General features: G+C 41.4%; 1 protein-coding gene across 1 annotated transcript in view; it reads right to left on the bottom strand.

The window, feature by feature from the left end:
* Positions 1 to 25,143, bottom strand: part of hcn4 (hyperpolarization activated cyclic nucleotide-gated potassium channel 4) — a 60,828-nt gene that overhangs the window by 32,485 nt on the left and 3,200 nt on the right. The window contains exons 2-3 of the mRNA XM_044031137.1: positions 12,651 to 13,074; positions 239 to 400 (exon numbers count right to left, since the gene is read on the bottom strand). Of these exons, the coding sequence (XP_043887072.1) occupies positions 239 to 400; positions 12,651 to 13,074 (586 nt within the window). The remainder of the gene's footprint in view (positions 1 to 238; positions 401 to 12,650; positions 13,075 to 25,143) is intronic.

The following is a 25,143-nucleotide window of genomic DNA, read 5'->3' as shown; positions in this document are numbered from 1 at the left end:
AAATTGCCGTCATGTTCTCTTGAAGAAATCCTTTCTGCAAACAACCGAGTTGCCCTCTGGTGGTTGTTCAATATATAATTAACTCCTTTAGCTTCAATGTCAAACTGGAATACTATGTCCATTTTTTATACACGGCCCAGGATAAGACAGGATGTTATCTAATTCAAAGAGGCAGAAGGAAGCAGAAGGCATAAGCAGCATAAGCAGCAGCAGCAGCAGCAGCAGCAGCAGCACTTACCACCATCTTATTTTTGGACACCCAACAGTCGGCGGGAAAGTCCTGCAGCATGGGCACCAGGAACTGCAGGCAGCCATCCCAGTGACACAGAAGCAGCATCATACCGATCAGGTTGACTATCCTTACCATGGCACTGGCAAGGTCATAGGTCATGTGGAAGATCTGAGAAAACGAGGAGGACACGAAAAAAAAAACAGGAATTGGGTTAGGGAAGAATGAGTCAATCCCTGAAATCTCTCTAGATTGCAAAACACACACACACAAACTAGGCCTCACATGAGATTTCCCTCAGTTCTTTGACTTTTCTTTCATCATGCCATGCACATGTTTTGTGGTTTAGGAATTAGATGACGCTGTGGCATGAGTCTGTGTAAACCACAGCTTTTCACAATGTACACAGATTAGCTGGTGGATGCAGATGTTGCCTGGCCTGAGAACAGTCCACTGGGGACGGTTGGCAGACTGGGAGCAGAGCTTTACCTTCGCTGCTGCTGAAGCGGAATCACTCTTATCATAAGCCACTCAGCCAAATACAATAATGGTACAAGAGGTGGTAGTGCTCCTGGGGTGAGTGTTCACAAGCTGCGTTTGTTAATCCTAATGATAAATATACTCATAAGGCTCTCCAAGACTTCTGGGCTGGTGTAAATTTTAATGGCTTCACCCATTCAAAGCCTCTTAATCCCAGTGAAGACCAGAGTGTATATGCTGCTAATCAGTACGCTCCTTATTAAAATCCACTTAGTGCCTTCAAGAGGGCACAACCCATTTTCACTTTTCTGCAGCAGGTGATAAGGCAGCATCATATTTGTAACCAAAAGTTGAATCCAGAGTCCTTGTTGCCCAAGAACTGGACTTTATGTTTCACTTGAATGACATCAGATGTAAGTGTTTCAGTGTGAATGTGTGTATTTTCCAGCTGGCGAGAACCAGTGTTGTGTTCGTCTAGGACAGTACGGGTGCTGCTGCACCATGGAATCACATCAATTTAGCCAGAGCCGTGCTCAGGAAGAGGAGGAGTTAAGCCGGACTCTCTCAGAGAGGATGGAGAAATCCCCACCCACTCACACACTCTCTCTGTGTCTGTCCACACATAGACACACAGTTAATGTGTCTCTTGCCCGCTCTGTCCCTTTCCGTCCCGTCTTGAGACTGTGGTTCAAAGTGTTTGGCGTTTTACTTTTACTACTTTTACTACTTTTACAGCATCCGAGCTGAATCATTTACCATCTTTTCCAAAAGGCTCTCATTTTCTACACTCTACTCTTCGCAGCTGCATGTCACATGTGAGCTTTTTTCCTTCCCTCTATTTTAAAAAGGAGCCCGCGTTCTCTTCAGACACCATGATAAATAAGTAATGCTATCTAATATGCAATGTTGTGTGATGTCAAATTTCCTGGTGGAGCTTTAATGGCGTTCCATAACATTAAAGTGTTAAAATCGTTCTGTGGCTAATGAATAAATCAGGAGGTCCCCCCCCCTCCATTGCCCACATTGAACCTGATATATTTTTCATGTGTGAAATGTTATTTCTAGACAGGAAGAGGAAGCGTTGGAAAACCCAGGCTGCTTTTTCATATATAAAAAATGACTAAGTCACATACGATTTCATTGGGAACTAGCCGAGACATAAAGCACAGGGTATATTTTATTAATGAGTTATTTGATAACCATCAAATACTACATTTACCCTCAAGCTATTTGCAAAGGGAAGTTGCCTATTTTGTTGAAGTATATGAATACAGCTAGGCTGCTCCCTGTATGTTTAATGGTGCACTATAAATGCAGACATTTACATGAAAGGGGGGGTGATATTTAACATTATTATTTCTTATTTGTTTTCATCTTGTTCACATTAAACTGCTTACATGTGACTATGAGTAGCAGATGGTGAAAACAACCATGATTCTATGATCTATGCAGGTTTGATTCACATGTACCACCTCCAGGTTTTTCTAATGAAGTTAGTTGATTATGTTGACAGAACTAAAAAAGACAGTATGCACCTGTGAGTGTAGCACCTGCAGGATGTGAAGTGAATATTTTGGATTGACTTCATAATGAGGCTTCATATTTGTGTATTTTGTGAATACTTTGTTCTTCCCCAACTCTGGTGAAGTAAAGGAAATAGCTACTTTAGAGCCCAAGTCTCTACTCTATGTATAGTAAATACACAAGCTTGTTTGGTGTTATTATTATTATTTACATAGTTTTAGATTTATTTCTCCGTTTTTGATATGAATAAATTTAAATTGCATCATAAATATGTTATTATTGTGAAGTACAGATCGTTCCATATCAAAACAAGCACTTTTGTTCAAATTTAACGGTCATCTTGCCCACCCACTACTGAACATACTGTCGTTATTTTCCCCACTGTTTTTCCCTCCTCATGACCCAATTAGATACTCATTGGCCCCCAGGTGAGTTCAGTTTGACACCCCTGATCTATACTGTATTTTGGTTAGATAAACAGACATACAAACATATATTGATCAAAGTCAAACACTTTGGACTTCTCTCACGCTAAAGTTGCAACAGAAACACTGCAGTTAAAATTGAAAAACCCAGAAAACACAATACTTCTATTTTTATTCAAACACATTTAATGTTTGTTTAGTGAAATTCACTTTCAGAGCATCTGCTGTATCAAATTTGAGCATGTTCTCTGTGTATCTCTAGGGAGTCTCTCTCAGCCATAATGAAGATCATTGCTATTGAAGTTTTATAAACAAAGATTAACTTTATAATAGAAAACAGTTTAGATCATAGAGTTTAAATGGTGCCCCGTCTGGAACACATCACTATACCAAAAACTACAGTGTGGTTCAACAATAACTCCTGCTACATTCCTACTATAAAGTCGACCTAAAAGGACCTCTGTGTGGTGAATAAACCCCATGAGAGTCATCACAGGTAATGCATGCAAATCTCCAGTTTGCAACCCAGACTGCAGTGTACTGGAGGAAGGATAGAAAAGGATTCCCCTATCGCTCCTCACAGCTGAAATCAATTCAAATACACCCTTGCCAAGCAGGAAGAGACATTCCGGTGCGGAGAAATTGTTCCAAAGATCAGTTCTGTTTGAGGGTTGTTAAAGGATCATTATTCGTCGGCGGCACAGAGAGGATGTGTTTGTGTCTCCTCTCCATTTCTTTATAATTCTGTGCTATCGAATATTTGGGGGGGAAAAAAGGGCCTCAGACAGCAGGACGTCATTCATACGGCATTTACACACACAAATAAATATGTGCATACACACACACAGCACAGGCATTACTTTGCACATGCAGCATTTCCACAACATGGCGTGTTAAATGGAGGATGATGGATTGCTGACCACTTTCTTTTAATTAATAGGGGCACAGAGTGAGCCTGACAACATTAGCATCCGAATAAACAAGAGAGCTTTGATTGATGAGGGCACAGAGATGCAGCACAACTATTTCTTACAGGGGTGTGTTGTTGCTCTCACTACACTCATTAGGGCCTCCACATATGAGGCCATGCTTCACCTTTTTTATCTTAAAATTGAAGTGCATAGCATTTAAATATCCATTATAATGTAGCCGCCTGATCCTACACGTGTTCACACAATACTGATTGAGCCTATTTGCCCCACATGGCTCTCTCTGTGTTTTGTCTCTGTGTTCCTTTGGGGACATTACCATGCGGCACACAGGAAGTGATTTGTTTCACATCAAGACAGACAGAGGAAATGGCAATATTGTGCCAGTTAAGTGAGGCTGCTACCACAAAACGTTTCAGAGGTGAATTCTATACAGCTCAAAAAACAGTTCAGCAATTTGCTTCTTGCCTCCTCTGGTCCTTGTGCTGCTACTGAATTCACACAGTCTCCTGGTCAGAAGGTCAGACAGTATTCATGCTTGTCAAACAGAGACAATAATAACATCAAAATATGCACTGCTGCTTTAAATAAACAACGTAGATCAGATCACCAGTGTACCTAATTTGGGTTTAATAAGTGAAACTAATAAAACAGTTTTAAAACAACACAAATGTTGTCTACAAAAAAATTTAAATGAAAAAGGCACTCTTCCACTATACAGTTCTAGCATGACTCGACTCAGCAAGGCTCCTACTCGGTTTATTCTGCTTTTATTGGGGATAGAACCTGGTACCTGGTACTTTTTTAATACCTGCTCCGGCGAGGTTCCAAGCGAGCTGAGCTGATACTAACAAGTGACGTCAACAGGCTGCCGGCCACTGACTGGTCAGAGAGTGTCGTCAATGGAAGAATCATGAGCGCAACGTCAGACATAAGAAGCAAACCAACAAGGCCGAACTGTAGATCAGTTAAAAAGACAGTTAAAAATCCTGAAAACATGCGTTAATCTCATCAACATTTAGCAAGGAAACTTCTAAAAATCTCCATATTTAACAGAGGAGTTTGGTGTTTGTAGATTCCAATGATTTGCTCGTCACTAGTTTGTGTGTATCACGTAAAAAATGATGCCATGGCAGTTTCGTGCAGCCGTGCTATGATGACCCCACCCACGTTGGGGACTTTGGAGTAATGGAAAACGACGTGCCTGATAACCAAACCGTGCGGAGTCGAGTTGTGCCAAGCCCGGTAGAACCGTAAAGTGGAAAAGCGCCGTAATATGCACAACAAGGGTCAGAAAGTACTCAACTCATAAACTAATCTGTATCCTTATGAGACAGCAATCAGGCCCAGACAGGCAGAGAGTGGATGAAGGCAGCTGCCGAGTCATCTCAAACAGATGGCGTGAGAGGAGTGTGATCCAGGTGAGAAAATAGACGCATATGTCCCATGGTGGTGACGGTAGCTGCCCAGACACAGTCGACGTAGCACTGTACCAAAGCATCTGGTGTTTGCTGCTAGCACCGCTAATGATGATCAATGTCTGGCATGGTGGCGTCGCAGCACATAAAGACAAAACAACCACTCACTCATATTGTTTTTTTTCTGGTGCCGTTTTGCTGATCGAGCACGACACTTGTCCTGACCAACACAAACCATCTCCATACTGTTTCTCTGCAATGTTCTTAAATTGGCTCAGCATATTTCATGAAGTTGGGTTGTTCACTGGAACAGCAGCTATTTAAAAACTAACTCAAATTCATTTTAAAATTGCATAATTGATCAATTTAATAAACCAATAAAACATTTTGAATTTGGTCAATACCAATACCCAAGAGGAACTTGGGGTGCTTTGGTTTTAAATAAACACACTAAGCTGATTCCTTGTTAGACTAGTTTACATTATGTGATTTGATTATATTTCTGCATTATTTTAAAATGTTAATGTCAACTAGTTATTAAAAAAAAGGAAAAATACTCTACTATAATAAACTGGTTATTTCACCGTCATCTTTCTTTTTTCTTAAAATATTCATTGCATGTGCAAAGTAATACATGTGCAGATGATAGTGTTTATCGTCATTTCCCCCCCCCGACTCCCCTGTGGCAAGTAATGCTCTTTATTGACTAAATCTCTGTATTTTTAATCATCTATCGAGATGGCATGATTCAGCACAGGGGTTAGATTTCTCACTTCAAATGCCTTGACCAGAATGCCCTGCTAATGCATGCTGCCGTGGCGGACTAAAGCGCATGTGGAGAATGAGAAATAGGCTGGTGAGTGGGCCACAGGGAACACCCTTCCATCATGTGTCTAAACAGGCCTGCAGGGCTTGGATCACAAAAACCACTCTCACCCTGCTTCCCCTTTGTGACGCACCAATGGTTTTGTGCCGGATTACACATTTTCTGTGTAATAGTTTTTAAGCAAATTCTCAGTGGGTACTCCATTCGCACATGGCTCATTCAGAGTGTTGAGGACCTGTCACTGTTGCTGCCAGGCGTCATTGTGCACTCAATAATAGCCCATTAAATCTATTCTTCCTGCTTTTCTTATCTCTATAAGACCATACCTTAGCCAAGGTAATGGACCGGTGAGTGGGGGCTGATTAGTTGATTTACCTTATTTGAATATTTTTATACAAATCTGTCAAGTAGAAGTAAAAAGCAGTTCACAAAGCAGCCGTGTGACTGACTATTATCAAAGCCCCGAAGCATTTGATTGACACCATGCTTTGTTTCTCCTGAACTGCAGTACGCACCCACTTGCGGGCAGAACTATAAATCTCAACGATCTAAGAGGCAAACAGAACAAAAGTTCTGCCGTTCATGTACTTGCACCCTAAATAATTACATAATTTCATCTACAGAATTTAAAAAGACCCTGGTTTGCAACCCGGTCTGAATCGAGGTCTCCCGCACACGAAGGAACACTCTAAATTGACCATAGGTGTGAATGTGAGAGTGAATGGTTGTTGTCTCTGTATGTTGACCCTGCGATGGACTGGTGACCTGTCCAAGGTGTGCCCCATCGTTCACCCGCCCTGTTTCAGATGGAATTGACTCCAGAGACCCTCATGTGGAGGATAAAGCGGTAGACAATACACTAATGAATCTACATAATTTAATGACACACATAGCCATGATAAACCTCACTATCTATAACCCCCTGCCTCCCCCTCAGTGAAGGCCTCAGCGCTCATTTGGAAAATTCATCTCCATTCACTCTAAAAGGCAGTAGAGTATTGGGTCAGGCCAGTCCTGACAGTTGTTTTGAAAGCATCAGGCGTGATGAGAGGAAGCCCCCACAGCTTAGTCATTAGTTCATTGCCTTGAATCTGATTTAACAGGATGGCTAATCTCATCCAAGTCACTGGCTCATCAACTGGAGACAACTCCAATGAGGAGAGTATCCGGTCACAGTCTTATTTTTAGTGACGAGTGGAAACTGACAATAGAGACACAAGGGAGGCCCATGCTGGCATTCAACTCTGTGTGTGTGTGTGTGTGTGTGTGTGTGTGTGTGTGTGTGTGTGTGTGTGTGTGTGTGTGTGTGTGTGTGTGTGTGTGTGTGTGTGTGTGTGTGTGTGTGTGAGATGGAAATCGGCAAACTATGTTGTTGTCATTATGCATGACAGTGCAATGATATCACTGCCAAAACCAATTGTTTGTGAACAATTCTATCGCTGTTAGAGCTGTGTGATATAATGGTGTATTTTTTTCACTTTATTATTATCGAAAGCAATATTTTTGGTTATGAGGACGGTGCGGTTTGAATCCCCATACACAGCACAGATGCAGGCAGGTCATCAGCAACAGCAGGAAACTCATGATTAAGAGCAAATGTGACACTGCTATGGGACGTTCCAAAGAAGAGAAGGGACAGAATAAGGAGCATGTAACTAAAAAAAGAGGCTACTCCTGTTGCATGGGTGTAGTTTCAGTCTTAGAAGTCTGACATGGACAAGAAAACTTCAATTCACAAATTACTTCCTCAGAACAATAACTGACTGAAAATGCTGCTGACCTACATGAGAATCATGTCAAGTAGAGGCAGCTACAGGTGAAAGCAACCAAAGTGGTGGAGTTTACACCTTAACATTTACAAAGACAAGGTGGATGTCAAAACATCCTTAAATCTGAAGAAGAAAAAGGGGAGGGGAGGTCAAGTATATTGCTTTATTTATGCACAAGAACACTGATGGTTTTTGAACTAGAGTCTGAGTTTCCATTCTTTGTCCATATCATTTAAAGACAAGGCAGACACATTCCGGCCTTGAAGAAGCAGTAAAAAGGAAACAAAACAGTGAGAGAGAGATTAATAATTTGCTTAACTTCCTTAAAAATATAATGGACCTTTCCTCAAAATTCCAGAGTCTGCAGTTCTTCCGGACAAGGCCGAACCACCTGAACCTGAACTCGATTGAAAAGCTCTGGAGCGCGATCAAGAGGAAAGCGGATAGGCTCAAGTCGTCAAACAAAATCAAGCTGCCTGAATTTTTGCAGCAGGATTAAAAGTCACTTGAGAGCAATGTTAAAGTGAGTGGTGAGAGAGTATGCCAGGAAACATTACAGCTGAGAAAGAAAATCAGGGTTATTCCTCTTAAGATCAAACAGTACCTTGTTGTTTTAACTCAAACATATAAACTTGTTTCCTCTGTTTTCTTTTGTTGTATTTGTTATATTTCTATTTTTTAATTTGGAGTAAATGTCAACAGTGTATGAAAGGAACAAAACATTCTAATCTCGTACCTATAATTAGTTGAATCAGACTGGTCATTTTGCTGTGGTCTCTTTTTTATTCACAGCTGTAACAGTCAACAGTATTTAATGTCAAACATACAGTACAAAACTACATGTAACTAAGATTTCAGATACTTAAGATCAGACCCTGGTCTTACATTAATCCTATCAAAGTGTAAAACAGGAAACAAACTGCCATATGGTGGATTTTCAGCACTTTCATTGAAAAATGTAAGATTATCACACTGTCACTGAGCTGCAGTTCATAAAAAGTGTGTGTACAGCTTCACTTAGACCCACAAAGTCCTCCGCTGTTTTCTGAGGAGCCCCTTTGGAGCAGTTTAGGGGTCAAACATCGAGCTCAAGGACACTTTAACAATTTGTGGTTATGTGCCATCGTGTCAGGGCTACGAGCACAGTGTGCTTGTCAAGGGACATGCAATTAAAGTCCATAAAGCCGGCAGAAGCATGCGCACACACACACACGCACGCACACGAAAACCACAAATCAATGCCATACATCGTGTATTTCATATTCTAATTTCATAAGTTGGCAGACCTTTCCAATTAAAAAACTTCAACTATTAAGGCAGCGTCAGTAGATTCAACACATTCTGTTCATGCCCCAGCAGGACGATGAAACATATTTATGGTTTACTGGACCAGCCCGTTGCTAAGAAAGTGCAGGTCACACTGGTGCCATTCTTTTTGTGCACATGAGGATGTGAAGCAATGAATGAAAGGAGTCACTCATTCTCGCTCCTTGTCTATACCACTTTATCCTCCACATGGGGGTCACTGGTGCCAATCCCAGCCGACATAGGGCAAAAGACGGGGGTTCACCCTGGACATGTGTCCGGTCTATCACAGGGCGAACAACCATTCACACCTATGGTCATATAAGACAGTCCAGTTAACCTCTGCACACAGAAAAGGCGTTCGGTCACACTGGGAAATGATGACCTTCTTGCTGTGAGGCAACGGTGCGAGCCACTACTCTGCCTTGTGGTCAGCTTTTGGGCCAAAAAAACAACCAGTAGAGAAATGATCCACTAATGCACTAATAGGATTTTATTTATGTCTTAGAACAGCTTCACACCAGCCTAAGGCTCCTCACCTGTAATATGTTTGAGCTCTGTTTCAACTCTGTTTTTGTTATGAATGGCTTCCTCATCTCACATATGATTTTGTTGAAAGCCTCTGTCTTGTCATGAATTCCTTTTTGTTACACAAAACAAGATTCTTATTTTCATATTTGTTCCCAAAAGTATCACTCATGAGATTAGAGCCACCATGCAGTGGAGCTCACTGAGCTGCGTTCAATATCCATCTCCCGGCAGAAGTGTCCTTTGTGTGACTTCTTACTGAGGAGGAAATGAAATTCAAACAAACCGCATGCATTTGTGTAGGACTATTTAGAGATTGCAGATACTTCGGAAATGCGGAAAAAGAATTACATTTTCTTTGTCCTTTTTGGAGGACACTGAAACAAGTTAAAGAAAATAAACAATGGCAGTGAACGGCATTCAATGAAGAACAAGGGCTAAAGATTACAGAATGTTTTTGATCGCATTGATCCTGCTTCACTTCTGTGGAAAAAAAAAACAACAACAACAACAACAACGTGTTGGTCGTGTAGCCTTTCCAATTTCTCTCCAAAGCTCAATATGCAAGTATGCAGATCAATGTAAGGTCACTGTGAAGAGTTTCCACATTATTCAAATGGCAGTGAGACACAGACACGTGTAGCCGTCGACGGGAAAAGTCAAAAAGTAAGTCAGGTGGCGAGATCTAGGTGACAACTTATTCTGCAGTGACAGGTGACATTTCTGTGAGGTTGCACCAGGAGTGCTGTAGCGCTGAGGCAACGTTGGCCTTCCACTCCGTCTGCCTAACTAGCATTCACCAGCCACACACACAAACGGAAAATCGTTTCTTGCCGTCTTTCAATGTCCTTCCTTCTTTTATGACTTGACTATTTTGTTTTCCACCCAATTGTTTCTATCCTTTATTTCTTAAAAAATAACTTCTAGACTGGGATGTTGAAAAGGTTGTAACCACACAACAGCCAGTGCCTATAAATTACCAGGCCCTATTACTTTTTATTTATTCCTCTTCTATTCCTTTCTCCATCACTGTCTCCTCCCTTTTATTTATTCCCCAATTGCAGGCTGAACATGTGACAGCTCACTGTCAAGCATGTCCACTCAATTCAAATGTATCCCTGCCTTCATTTGTGGGCTCAGAAAAGAGCAGCGGGCATGCATGGAGGCACGGGGGGGAAAGGGGATTGTCCCCCAGTTATCCCTCTGAACATTTCCTCTCATTGAAATGGCATCACAGAGACCCTGCATGATTAATGTCACCTCACACACATACTGTGTTCTACCCAGAGTGCAACCTGGGACCTTTGTGAAATGCCCAAAGGCAGGTCTGTGGATACTGTGGTTCGACTGGCAATCAGCTTCCTATTCAACATTTTTGTAATGATTATGCATTCATGTGAACACGCCCACCAACTAATCAAGTGGTGCTACATTTTGACAACATAGCACAAACAGGCTAATTAATAGCCATCAATAGTGTAGTTAGAATGTATTGTTGTGGCTTCGATCCCAGGTCAGTGTGAAATTAGGGGAAAAAAACAAACAAAAGTGCTGTTCATGAGTAATATGTATGTTTTCTACAACAGTCTCATTTAAAACACTGCTGAAAGACCTCATTTCTTAAATTAGTCTTGATTTAAAAGACTGCTCCAGAGTAAGATAAAACACATTGGCGTGTACAGGAACCAAAATGAAATGTACTTGCATGCCTTTGATAAAGAAAATGAAATAAATCAGACCCCAGAAAACATCAAGTAAACAATCTGACTAGACAGGAAATGTTGCTTCAATCCCTGACACCAATAACAGCATGTAGTGGACTAATGCAGGGTTGCTGCTATAATCACATCTGTATTATGACCATGCACGCTGACTCTGCCAAAGTACTCTTCACTGAGACACTAAACCCTGAACTAAAGCCTCAACCCTGCACTGACATTGCGTCAGAGAAATACAAGCATGCAGGGGGCTTTAGTTATTTTTAGTTGGGAGAATGTGTAGAATGATAAACAGTACTTTATTATGAAACCTCCAAGAAGCAGTCTTCCTGGTGGATTACTTTGATTGAAATTATCCAGCGTTTCTTCTTTCGCGACTGGTCAGCCGACTAACAAAAACTCTTGCTCATGTTAACAAAGAAAATCTGTCCGCTCCCCTCAGCTCTGAAAGTGTGATCTCACATAACCTCACAACCAATCTCCGTCTTGTCCGGTATCACTCACGGGTCCCTCGCATTGACTGTGCACAAAGACACCGATGCATCACTTTGCACCGTTTACTCCCGAGACTAAACAACAACATCTATTCAGTGGGAGCAACAAGGACCTTCGCTAATTACTGGTGCAATTACAATCATGCTTGTATTGCAGAAAAGCCTCAGCGGGCTCCATGGTCCCACTGTTAGCTGGATGGCACACAGTGAGAAAATGGCAATCAACATCCAAGCTTCATCAACTTATTGGTGACTGGGGTTCAGCAAGAGAGGCCGTCACACCGTCTCATGGGTGGATGTAATCAGAAGCAGCATCTATCCATGTTTCCGGTTTTTTTTGGGAGAACCGTGAACCTGAAAGCTAAAATGGAGTTGGGCTACCTTTATGGACTCTGGTGTGGGGGAGTGAGTGACACAGACTTCAGGTTCCTGTTGGAAAAGGGTCTCTAATAGTGAGATAAATGCATTGCAAACATGTTGTAGCTCTGATAGAAAATTGATGAACAAACTATTAAAAAAAAATGGGTACGCTAATGCAGCTGGAACAGAGCAGGATCAGCTACAAGATGCATTCAAGAAAACCCCATAACTCATATAACTTTTGCAAAGACACATGCACTCTCCACCATGCACACAAGCTGCTGCCACCTTATGGTAATAGAGCCATTACTATTAGGCAGTCATCAGCTCATTGTAAAGGTATAAAATGAGGTATTGCACTTATAAATGCCACTGCCTACTATTATTGATAAAACATTGTTCAGGTTTGTATATTTTTAAATAGTCATGAATACTTTAACATGCGGATCATCCACTGTGGAGCGACTGAAAGACAAAAAACCCCAGACAAAGAACCTCACTCACTTTTGTCTTTCAGACTGAATCTGAAGCCTTAGCCAGGGAAACAGTAAGGATATTAGACCACATACACATCGGACATGAGCCAGTGCACAACATTAAGCTACTAAACACACACAGTAATCACACTCAGGTGTACTTTCATACCTCTTCCCACTGATGGATGTAGCGAATGAGTCTCGAGAGCCGGAGCAGTCGCAGCAGGCTGAGGATTTTAGTGAAGCGGACAATCCGCAAGGCGCGCGCCGTCTTGTAGAAATCTGAGTCGATGCGGGTCTCCACAATGAGGAAGATGTAGTCCACGGGGATGGAGGAGATGAAGTCCACCACAAACCAGCTGCGCAAGTACTTAATCTTGATCTGCTGTGGATCCAGAATGATCTCTGTATTGTCCTCCTTGACGATACCTGTCCTGAAGTTAAGGACTAGGTCCATGAGGAAGAAAGTGTCAGACACCACGTTGAACACGATCCAGGGGGGCGTGTGCTCATCCTTGAAGAACGTTATGCCCACAGGGATGATGATGAGGTTGCCCACCATCAGCAGCAGCATGGTCAAGTCCCAATAAAACCTTGACGTTGAGAGAAATGGAGAAAAACAGACTGTATTTTATTCATTTGGTATGTTTGTTGTATTTTTTCCCAGACAAACATGGTTCCTTTTTGAGACCTTTAAGAACTGCTCAATTCACTCAATTATTAGTCACCAAAGAAACATAAATCAGTGGAAACTATTATATATACATTTATTCTTGTAGCACAGTGAGTAACAGAGTATTCTATAGTGTCTGATTTAACAGCTTATGTTCATTTGTGACGGGCTTATGTTAGTAATTGCTGTAAAATCAAAAATCAATCACAATTATTTTTACTTTTGTGTCACAATAAATACAGTGAATTTTGTAGGAGAGTAACATGTAACACAGCAAGTGTTTTTGTTGATTAATATATTTTAGAAGTGATATTGTGATGCTTATTTTTTTATTGTCTACATTGAAGAGTGGATGTATGCTTTGAGCAGCTGTCCTTGTATATACTGAGACGTGGCACCTAGACAACGGGAGACAGAGGGGTACCATTTTTGGTATTCTGTGTCTATCACGAGGTGGCTTCTAGACTGAAGATAGAAAACCGAAAATGGGGAAATGTGAAGTATAGGATGGTGATGTCACATAACCTTTAAATGTATGGACCTGCTCTTCTGCGGGGAGAATTGTTCGGAGATTCGACAGGAACACATTGTCCCGAGTCTGATGCCTGACTTGTAACCAAATAAAATCCAAATAAAAGAGGGGTTACTTTCCACACCATCAACTCATCACCAGGAAGCCTGACTAAAACGACAAATGGCATAATAACCGATGCATATGTACCCTTCCAAACATGCCAGCGGACTGTTCGGCATGCAAACATTTTGTGTTTGAATCGTAAATCACAACTAAAAGGTCAGCGAGGGTTAATTGGTAATCACAATCGTTACCGTGACCCCGTCCATCTTCCGAGCCTTAGAGTTTGGATATAAATTGCACTTTCTGCTGGCTTTGTAATTGGATCCAGATTGGGTCTTTTGTTTAAGAGCTATATATCCTGGGTACTCCACAGAATGCACCATGAGGGGGGCTTTGCATTGTCCACTGGCCTAATGTGCTTCCTATGATTTATCCATTTATATGGCTACCTGGGTCATAAAGATCTGTCTCTGAGCAAAACCAATTTTAAGAGTGGGGCCATAGGAAATAAAGCAGAAATGATGCTACATACATAACCAGCATGGGTGAAGTGGTTTTACTAGAAGCTAGTGGGACTAGAGCAGGTAAGTAATAACCTCAGTTTTACTTTCTTGTTGCACATGATGTTTATTGATCTCATGGCTGATTCACTGTGTCGAAGTAAATAACTCCTGGGTTTGCAATGGACTGCTGCTCTGCAGTATCACATCCAGACTGTGTAAAAATACTGTGTAAACTCACAGGGTTAGAAATATCTGGGCGTAACCAAGGTGTCCTCTATATGTATGTCCATGCAATACTTTCTTGTGCATCATGAGGAATCTTGTGGTTCTTTTAATTCATTGTGTTTCCTTAGTAATGTAATGTAACATTGCAGTACGGGGTGTATATAAATAACTGACACTAGAACTGAAAGTACTTAACCAAGTATCCCAAGTATTGCTGTAAAAACACTAAGGTTCAAAAGAAACAATCCTTTTACTAGACTAAATAAAGCCCTAATGACTTTACATGTTAATGCCTCATGGCTTAAAAACTCTATTGACAGTTGTTATGGAGTAAAAAAAACATAAAATAAAATTCCAGATACTTGGTTTGTAATGGGCTTGGATTACAGTTTTCAAAAGGATCTCATACTATCAATAAATAAATACACAAGCATACATCTCAGGTTTACGTCTATTTCAAAAACACACACATACATGTGCGCGCACACACACACACACACACACACACACACAGGGGAAACAGTGACAGTAATTGGAATTCTTCAAAGTAAAATGGTGTCTTCTGTTCCAGCTTGTTGTCAAGTGGAGTTATATTTAGACAGACCTTGCCACCACTGTGTTTGCTCGTGTTAAGACTGAAAGCCCGAGAGAACAAGAAAAAACTTCAAAAGGAAAAAAATGCAAACATAGGTAAAGACATTTGTTTTTCTTATTGCCAGGTTCCCTAATCTTACAAATGCTGGATAGACTGTGTATTTGTGCGAGTACCAGCTTTAGTAGGAGTGCTCTAAGCACTTGACAAGGTCTACGTACAATCAACTAAATTTCTGTTCTTTCAGCCCCTGTAATAGCTGTGAGTCCTGCTGAAATCATCTATCACAGATAATAATCATTTACACTATTAAAGACACAAAAATGCAAATACATGCAGTCCATTTTTGCATTTGTTCTCTTACAACAAAGTGTGCTTTTTATGATATAATAAAGGTGTTTTCCCTTCAACCAAACTATACCATGTTTTTATTTAGTTCAGTTTATCCATCAACACATTTTTGACCCCATGGATTAAATGCTCATAATTTCTCCCTGTAGTTGCCTGCTAATGAAGGTCAGTCCACCTAAACATAGCAAAAATCAATAGAAGAACATTGTTCTATAAATACAGGCAGGCAATAAAAAATTCCATTTCTCTCTGTGCATCTAAAATCACAGTTTCCCTCTGTGTGGCGATGTACCACTCGTCTTAAAAGCAAAACAGTTAACCTAGCAGCTCTGATGTGAATGTGATTCTCCCAACTCCTCATTATCATAACTCCTTGACTATTTATGATATGTAGAAAATTAAAAAAACCTGGAGTGGCAATCTGTCCAGGGTGTACCCCGTCTTTTGCCCTATGTCAGATGAGATTGGCACAGCACCCCCCCATGACCCTCATGGAGGATAAAGCGGTAGAAGATGGATTGATGGATGCCAGAACGCAGAGAAATAGAGCTTTGCGCCCATACACTTGTCATTACGGTGGCCCTCAAGACTCAAGACACAGAAAAAAATTCAACAACTGCTTCTCAGTACCAGATATCGAAAGTGAAAGTTATCTTGGAAAAAGAGGTAAAAGCGCTCACTCCGAATAAATCCAGGCGGCCTGATTATCTTGATTGTTATAAGAGGGTTAATGCAATTATGAGACCATATCACATGTGTATAAAAGGGAAGAAAAGCCAGACTGCAGGAAATAAGATAACCAGAGAAATACTGGAAACATTGAGAAAGAGAAACAGCAGAACAGCTCACACCTAAATTGTTAAGGTGCTGAGAGTTCACAGTACTGATGAAAGGAGACATTTTGTGGTCTGAAGGGATGGAGACATAGCTCACTGTGCTCTGCAGTGGGGTGACCGGGGGAAAACAGGAACGTGTTGTCACCATCAGAGTGCATCTGACTACATGATAAGCCTCTCTCGTTTTCCTCACCCTGCCAGCAAAGCTACCTGAAGGCACACAGTGAGAGCTCATACATACAGCCAGCCACGGACACATGCTTATCTATCCAGAGTAGCCTATACTGTATAAAACAAATGTACAAGAGAAGTATGGGATTGAGGAGAGGAGTATTCACTAATATGTTAGCACACTTGTTAACCTTTCTCCTGCAGAGATGGGTCTGTGGGCTGCCATGCCAGGAGAGCGAGGGCATAGCATGCAAGCAGATTATCGGTCATGTCAGGTAAATGTGGCAGACGGCATTTAACAGTGTCTCCTTTTATTCTGCACCACAGTGACTGAATGGGAACAGCAGAGGAACAGTGGATGACCCCTTCGCACTCACAGAACACACACACACACACACACACACAGGCAACAGCCAACATTGTGTGCACTGTGCATGTGTGTCGCTGTGATTTGGACAGTGGTTGATTTTGAAAAATTGGGCTGCGAGCTGAGGGGGAGGAGAGTGGGGAGCAGTGGAGGGGGGTGTGGTCTGGTAGTGCAGCTGTGTGAGGTGCTCAGTGAGACAAGCCTCTCCATCACTTACACTGTGCTACAAGCAGTGGTGAGACAGAGAGTAAGGCAACAAAGCAACAGCTCTGGCATTTATATAAGAGGAGTCACCGTGTGCGTGTGGCTTCCTTCCACAACCACAGACAAATGCAGATTACATTAATTGGTAAAGTGGTAATATTGAATGAGTCATTTTTTTGTGGAAAAAAAAAAAATCTAAGGATAATCCTCTTGCATTTATGGGGAACTGTTTTGCTTTCAAACACCAGTGAATAGTTGTTATAGCATGTTAAGTCCAGTGCCATTTTTTAATGAATAAATGAAGCAGACTAAATAAAAATTAAGCATGAAAAGCTTGAGAGAAAAAAAAAACCCTTCTTAAGTTTACATAATCTACACTTACCCACAGGGAGAGGCAACAAAAGCCCATCACACTTAACTGGAAAACAACATCTGCAAAGACATTTTTTTATTTAAAAAAGTGCCTGTGTATTGTCCATAAAAGAGGAACCACTATTATTTAACAATCAAGTTGGCAAACGGCAAGAAACAAGATTCTAAAAGACAACAACAAAAACGGGGGTTAAAAGGGTTTAACCTATTTTTTCTGTCACCTGCTCCAATAAACTGTCATAATGGTGCAGTCTTTGCTAAGCACAGCCAGCAGGCACGCTGCAAGCACATCACTGACACTGGGACTGTGTAGTCACAGGTTGCTATATTTAGGTAAGGCACACTGTTTTATCAAAACTAGGCTTAGAAAATTTCATCACAGGTGAACACAAATCTCCCCAACGTTAGGCTAAACAACCCCCAGAAGGATTTACTGAATAATTGCAGAGGCAAGAGGTTTGAAGTGGTTCCACTAGTCAGACATCAGAGTACATGGCCACAGCATATGATTCTTTTATTTGCCGTTGTCTGGGACTATTACTCAACAGCCACAACAGAAAGACGATGGCAAGCCAATGTCACACTCAGACAGCAGAACAGATAGATAGAGGATAGACGGAGGTCTGATCCTTTACAGGTAATCACTGGCAAATGTAACATGTTCTCCGGTGTCCTCCCTCAGTCCACAGACATGCAGATTTGGACACTATAAATTGACAGAAGGTGTGAGAGAGAATGGTTGTTTCTCTATTATGGCAGAGTGCCCCCCCTCCCACGACCTTCATGTGGAGGATAGAAGGGCGTAAGAGGCAGGGCAGGACAACTCATACAGTAGTTTATATAGATAAATAAATAAATAAAAATTCTCTATAGTATTTAAATTTGGGGGGGCATGACAGAAGATAATAGAGAACCACTGCCTTAGACCCTCAAGATTGTGCCCCATGTAGATGCATTTGTTAAAATTGTCCGTTCGTTACATAAACGCTAGGTGCAGCGCAGGATCAGATACATGATGACAAAACAAGATGATAAAAGGGCTCGAAACCTTACCCGGTCAATTATAAAACTGTTTTGTTTGGAGCAGTAACTAGTGTGCAGACACTCCAACCAGATCAATTTATGAAAATGAGTCCAGTCTAAACTTGCACTGGTGTTTGAAGTGCTCCAGTGTGTGCACTTAAGAATGCTGAGTGAATCATGAAATTACCAGAGCAAACTGGCCACATTTAATCAAAGCCCCCTGAGAAGAATGCTCTGTGCTTCCACTGGGATATTTTTGTTTTTGGCCAGTTGTTGAAGAGGCTCTGCCTGGTGCACGAGCAGCTTCTCACCGACTCTTTCACAGCTTTACAGAGCACTTGCTGACTTGTTGTGAGCAGCAAGAACTGTACATATGAAGTCTGCAGTCTGGTGGGCATTAGACAGCGAGTCTAAAATTCTGCTATAGTTCCATCAGCATTCATTTATCCTACTAGCATATGTCTGCACTCCAGCGCTTTGGACTGTCACCTTGCCACTAATTGCATCTATGTTTTATCACAATGCCTTGTTATCTCCGACAAGGTCCGTGGGGCCATGTCAGAGGGGATCCCCAGTCAGCCAGCCAGAGCGAGGCTCAGGAAACAGTGAACAGAACCCCCTAGCTCTACCACCACCAGCCCACTCCTCTGTCGAAAAGGATACTGTAGGACTTCTCTTTGCTGACTCTAATGCCAGGTGCCGGTCGTGCTGTACACCATCACCTCATGCCCTCGTTCTGGGCTGTGCCAGTGCAGGGCCATTATCTTTACCACTTTAGGCGCTGCAATCAGCAAATGGAGCAGCCACTATGAAAGCCTTTTCCATCCCTGTCCAAAATGGTGATCCGAGGTCAAAGGGCGAGAGGAGGAGTAGTGGTTCAAAAAGAAAAGAAAAAAAAGGAGGAAACTGTGATAGGAAAAGAGGTTAAAAGGGCAAAGAAAAACAACAGAATGGACGATAGATCCACGCTGTGGTTTTAAAAACAAAGCTTTCTTTTTTTATGACCAATTTGTGCAGAAATCTAGATAATTGCAAAGGGTTCCCATAATTTCTCTTGCAACTGTAAATCAGGAGTGCACACGCACTCACACAGATCAGAGGAGAGGGAACAATCAGTCTCTCACCACTGCACGTCTCATAACCCAGCCATTTGTCTGAGTCTTCTAGACTCACAGCGTGTGGCAGGACCATGACTAACACATTGATCCAGGCGAAGTGTTTCCTGCGATTTTTGCCTGCTGCACACAGAGTTCTTTATTCAATGCACTGGACTATGGCCCTCTTTGAGGGGACCCCCCTCTGCTTCCAAAGTGCTTTAGCTGTCTATACATTCTTACACATAAAGCAGGGAGAGGTCCTCTATGGAAATGCCATTGTCCTACAATGTTGAGCTGCTTGTTGAGCTTCGGTAAAGTACGGTATGTATTTTCTTTGCTTTTTCCATTAGGAATAGTACCAAAATATCCAACCCTTAACCGTTTCGTTCTTTCATACCCTACCATTGGGCCACCAGAGTAAAATGGTACGGTATGGTTAGCTAGTCAGCTGATTGTTGTGTCACATTCAGCGTTGTTGCACTGGTATGACGTCACACTATGCAGCCATGGGGCAAAGCCCACACCCTGCCCAACTACAGCTACTGTTCTTAGTCAAAACGCAAGCCTGACCCAGGACTTTACCATTCGAAACTGCACTGTACCAAACTGAACCATGAGGCACCCTACCATCACATGCTAAATTACTTAGAATTTCCGGCGCATTTTGCTAATTGGCTAATGGAAACTCATTATTAAGCTGACTTTGTAATGGTGTGTGTCAAAGTGCTCTTTAATATGTCGTTTCTTATATTTTGTCAACCCCCTGGGGCAACATACAGTGCCAGTGCCAGTTTCACATCTTGGTCATTTTCTATCTTGGCTGATAGGAAAAAAGCAATCCAATTTCAGAGACACAAGGGGTGTGGAAATCCACCTGGGACACAGTCAGGGATGAAAAGGTCAACCTGTATGTACTAGATGCGAGGGGGAGAGAGCAGACGAAGGGCTTTTGCATGCATGCAGAGGTCAGCACACAGGAGAGGTGTGATTTGGTTACTAACTAAACAACACAAACACACATTATATTTTAAGAAGGTAAACATTAAATTCACTTAGATTACCATGTTGCTCCAGCTAAAAGGACCTATCAGGGACAAAATAGTTAGTTAATACGTATTAAATTATTTCCAGTTTTTGATGATGAGATGCCATGTGATCATGTGACTGTTTGTGCTTTGGACCCATTTGATTTTTGATAAGATGAGCAAATGTCAGCCATCTGGCTCTTAAGCAGACAATGACAAACAGGGAAAATTACTTGCCAACATTATTTCATCTCCACTGACAATAAGTGCTTGTTCATCACAAAGACGTTGATGTTGTCAAGTCTTGACCTTACTCTGTGTAGAGTGCCGAAGATAATGTATGTTTTGATACGGTGCTGTACAAACAAAACTGAAGCCAGGTCTGTGAGTAAACAGTGAGTTGCGATGTTGACTGAAAGACATCGGAGAGAAGCATCAGAATACAGGGGGCTACTTTAATCCAAGCAATCTTAATTATTCATTCCAACCATGATGACAATTTCCAGAAAATACAGCATGTTGTTGATTGCTGGCAACGGCGGCATTTCTTGGTTCCAGATTCTTCCATATTTATATTGAATTAATTCTTCAGTGATTAAACCAGTGGCAATATTCCTCACTCTGGTTACAAATTGGGTTAAGCCTGAATCAATGCAATGCCCGTAATTAAAGAATGTCTCCTTGCAAGCTGAGGTACAGAATATAATTGGGGTTGTGTGGATATGTCAAATGTTAAACTAAAACTAAATGTTTTAAAAATGTAAAAGTCACAAGTGTGTTTGGCTGTAAAATAACTGCCATTGTGTCACGGGAAAAATAAAAAAAAAACATGCAATAAGGATCAGTATCCCATTCAGTCTTTAACTCCGCAATTATCACGTCTTGCTCAATTCATGATTAGTGTCACATGGTTCATCTAACCTGCCGTTTCCTCCGCCACTCAACTTCTCTTTGCATAAGCCATATATTACAGTACAGTATGTACTGTATGTATAACACACAATATTGTCCAAAAGTGTAACAGGACTAAAGTTTCACAATTATCTGGTCATTTCAATGGCACATTCAAGGAATTTTATCCAAGATTTGAACATTAGACCAAGACCTTAGGGGGTGCTATATAGGACCCGTGCAACTCTAACAACATCGCATTTCCAATTCGGCCCCTGGTGTTCGCGATCCGGCCCTAATGATAAATAGACTCCTCCATTAAACACTCTGAAATCCTGAGTTCAGTAAAAGCATCGTATGGTCAATGATACAATTATCACATATATTCAATGTGTCGAAAGAGGATCTGGCACAGTGTTGTGTATTCACCTGGAGAGATTATAGTTGGATGTTGCAGTGCACAGGATAGTAAAGCAGGAAGGTCATCTAACATAACATCAGTCAGGTGATCAAAACGCATCAAGCATATCAGCTGGGTGACACGCACTTCTGTAAAATGGTTGTAGCAGGAATTTCCATTCTGCAAATGTATATGATCAATCAATCAGTATAATCTCACCCCGAGATTATTTTGCCAAGGTTAAACCTGACTCTCTGACGCCAAATACGCAAAGATGGATTAAATTACATTTTAGCACAAAACAAACAAACAAAATAAAGACAAGAAGAATAAAAAGTATTATTTCATAGTCATCGTCACATGTGCTGATTTCACACTCTTCACAAGTGTGCCTGAGGTCACGCGGTACTACTCAGTCTACCCACAGGCTACGCACATCCTCCCTGGTCTCCCTCCATTAAATCAATTGTACTGTAATAATCTCTTAGCTCCTAATATTCGTGGTTGAGCAGAGCAGCCCTTTTTGATTTACCTACTTTCAGGCCCAGCTACAACCATCTGTAATCCCAATGTTTTACCCTAACCAAATTAAAGGCGGAATCAGTTAATGGTCACTGAACATCCATCCCACAATACGTTTACTCGATCTCTGCAACAAATAAACTGATTTTATATACAGTATGTTTAAATTGACCTCCACGTGCTCCGGTTTAACGTTCATCTGCTCCATCTCAAGAAGCTCCTTGACCTTTATGCAACTCTTCACTCAGACCCCTGCCACCACAGCAGGGCTGGGAATCACCCTTGCTGCAGCTGTGTATGTTTCTCCATCTCATATTTCAATGATTGCATCGTCACCACAAGCTGGAGGCCCCACAGGACCCAAACAAATCGATAGCAATGCGTAGCCGCAAATCAACCGTAATCAACCTGACCGAACTGGACAACGTTATTTGATCTGATTCCATACACTAACCAACATGATACACACTGTTGCGCACACACACAGACACACACACACACAGTAATTGTGCAATAACACTGCAGGATAAAAGGAGTGGAAACCTAAAAGGTGCACATTTATTTAAAATATCTCTATAACTATAGAAATGATATCTTCTGCATTTCACACAAAATACATGACAGGTCTGACTTTACATACCAGTCCTTTTATTCTTATTATAAGGTGTCTTTTTCCTACTATTTTAGACTTAAGTCTGACATTTACACATGTTCAGAAGTCAACGTTGCCATGCTAATACTACATGATCCAGTCAAAAAAACAAAACAAAACTGTCTCTCTGTAATGGATTAAGTTGGGCTTTTTACAAACACTCAGTCAACACAATGCCTAAAAGTAATTCCCTTTGACATCAGTCTAATTTGAATGTGAATACATTTGTTCTACATTTCTGTACTCTATTCCCAAAAAAAAATTGAAAAATAAAATGGAGGCTAAACAAGATATATTTAGAGACACTGTCTAGGTGAGTGTCTTTTGGAAGACAGAACTGCGCAGGAGAAATAAAGGGCTGTTGAAAAAGTACACAATACAGGGTGGATGGAAGGATTTGCATGACTGTGGCAAAGGGATTTAACTGATTGACAGAAACTGCAGGACAGCCAACCCCCCTCTCCGATAGTGCCTGCAACACAGTTCTAAAGAGCAAAAGGCGTGGTGGTTAATAGAGCCTTCAGTGCAAAAAAAAAAAAAAAGTTGTAATGTGTGACAATCCCTCTTCCATATCTCCAAGGAAATGTGGAAGACATTTCACCAGATGTGTCCTCTGGGTTCTGAATCACCAGATAATTAAAAGGCACTTGACTAGCAGAGAGAGGCATTCTCATATTGTGCCGCATCATTTGTCTGGAGTCTACACATTGCTGTTGCATTGACGAAATCCACTCAACTGCCTCTGCGCAAACATGATGAATAAATTCATCACCTGGTTTTCAACGTGCAACAATAGAGGATCTTTCTGAGGTATTTTTATCATGCACCAGACTATCCGAGGCGAGTACCAGTATTCTATAACTCAACGTATCCTTCTATGGCCTAGAACATGCAAAAAGGTCACAGCTTACATAGAACAAACACTTTCAAATAATAACAATAATAATAATAATCAGAAAGTCACATTTTTAGAATAAAGCAGTGCTGATACTCAAAGAGGAGGAAACGGCTTGAGAGAGGGGGCAGTAATCTCAGCACCAATTATATGTATTGCTCAACAGTCCGGTCAAACTTCCACAGATATTTTATGGTCACCATCTGTTTGAGATCATCCCATATTTCAGTGATTTTGTAGGAACGTCTCCTCTTTCTGGGATGCGCATGTCACCCTCTGGTCAAGTGCCCACATCTGTTCACTGGGAGATACTTTTTGGATTATGATGCCATTTTTAATCTGCCTTTTTTCCCTTGCAAGATATTGCTCCACCCCTGCTTCTTAGCGTTACACTTGACAAGAGGAGATTTTGCTGAATTCTGGCACAGTGATGACTATGTGATTCCCTGTGACACTCTAATTTGAGCTTATAGTGCGCCAAAGCTTTGATGCAGACATGGGAATAAAACTTTTCGTCACAGAGACCCTTCGCCTCTGCAGGCCCATTAAAAAGGTCCGACTCGTCACCTTGTGGACTTTAATTACAGTCATCTTGTCTGGTGCCTGACCCTCATTTTGGAGAAGTTTAATTTTTCTGCTTCAGTTCATTAAAAATAAAATACAAGCTGCAATTTCTCTCTGCATGCTGTGTTAGCCGCCATGAAGTATTCTTTGTCTCAACGCATGGGTTTCAAATATGAACTGAAGCATAAACTGTGACAAAATATCTACTTCAGGGATGGCTTATCATAACTTATATCTGACAGTTATGCCAGTAAAGATCACTGCAATTGTTTATACTGTATATTGTTTTGTCTTCTTTGTTAGAACTGCACAATAATTGTATTCCATATCGCGCGAGCAAGTGTGGTTTTTAATTGTAGAGTTGAGTGATTGCATAATCATAGTGCCAAGTGCTTGAACCACAAGCAACGTGAACTCGGATCACCAAAATGTTTAATTATTGTATAGTATTATTAAGTATCCGCCGTCAGACAAGTGGGTGGCTAACCTTAATTTTCACAATACTTGTCGTCGTGCGTTTCCATTATCTCTTACTTTTCAGGCAGTGCATCTTGCCTTTTCACGGAGCACAGCATGATGCTCAAGGACGCGTCAAAACTGACCGCTGGTGCCAAATCTCTGACCTTTCGGAATCAGTATAGACCAAAAATCACCCTTTTTTGTGACAACTGGAGAGCGGAGCGGGTCAAAGGAAACAGCCAACTGGGAAGAGCACACCACAA

Source organism: Solea senegalensis, linkage group LG7 (genome assembly GCF_019176455.1).
Source record: "Solea senegalensis isolate Sse05_10M linkage group LG7, IFAPA_SoseM_1, whole genome shotgun sequence".
Taxonomy (NCBI): domain Eukaryota; kingdom Metazoa; phylum Chordata; class Actinopteri; order Pleuronectiformes; family Soleidae; genus Solea; species Solea senegalensis.
This window is presented reverse-complemented; position numbering and strand designations above follow the sequence as displayed.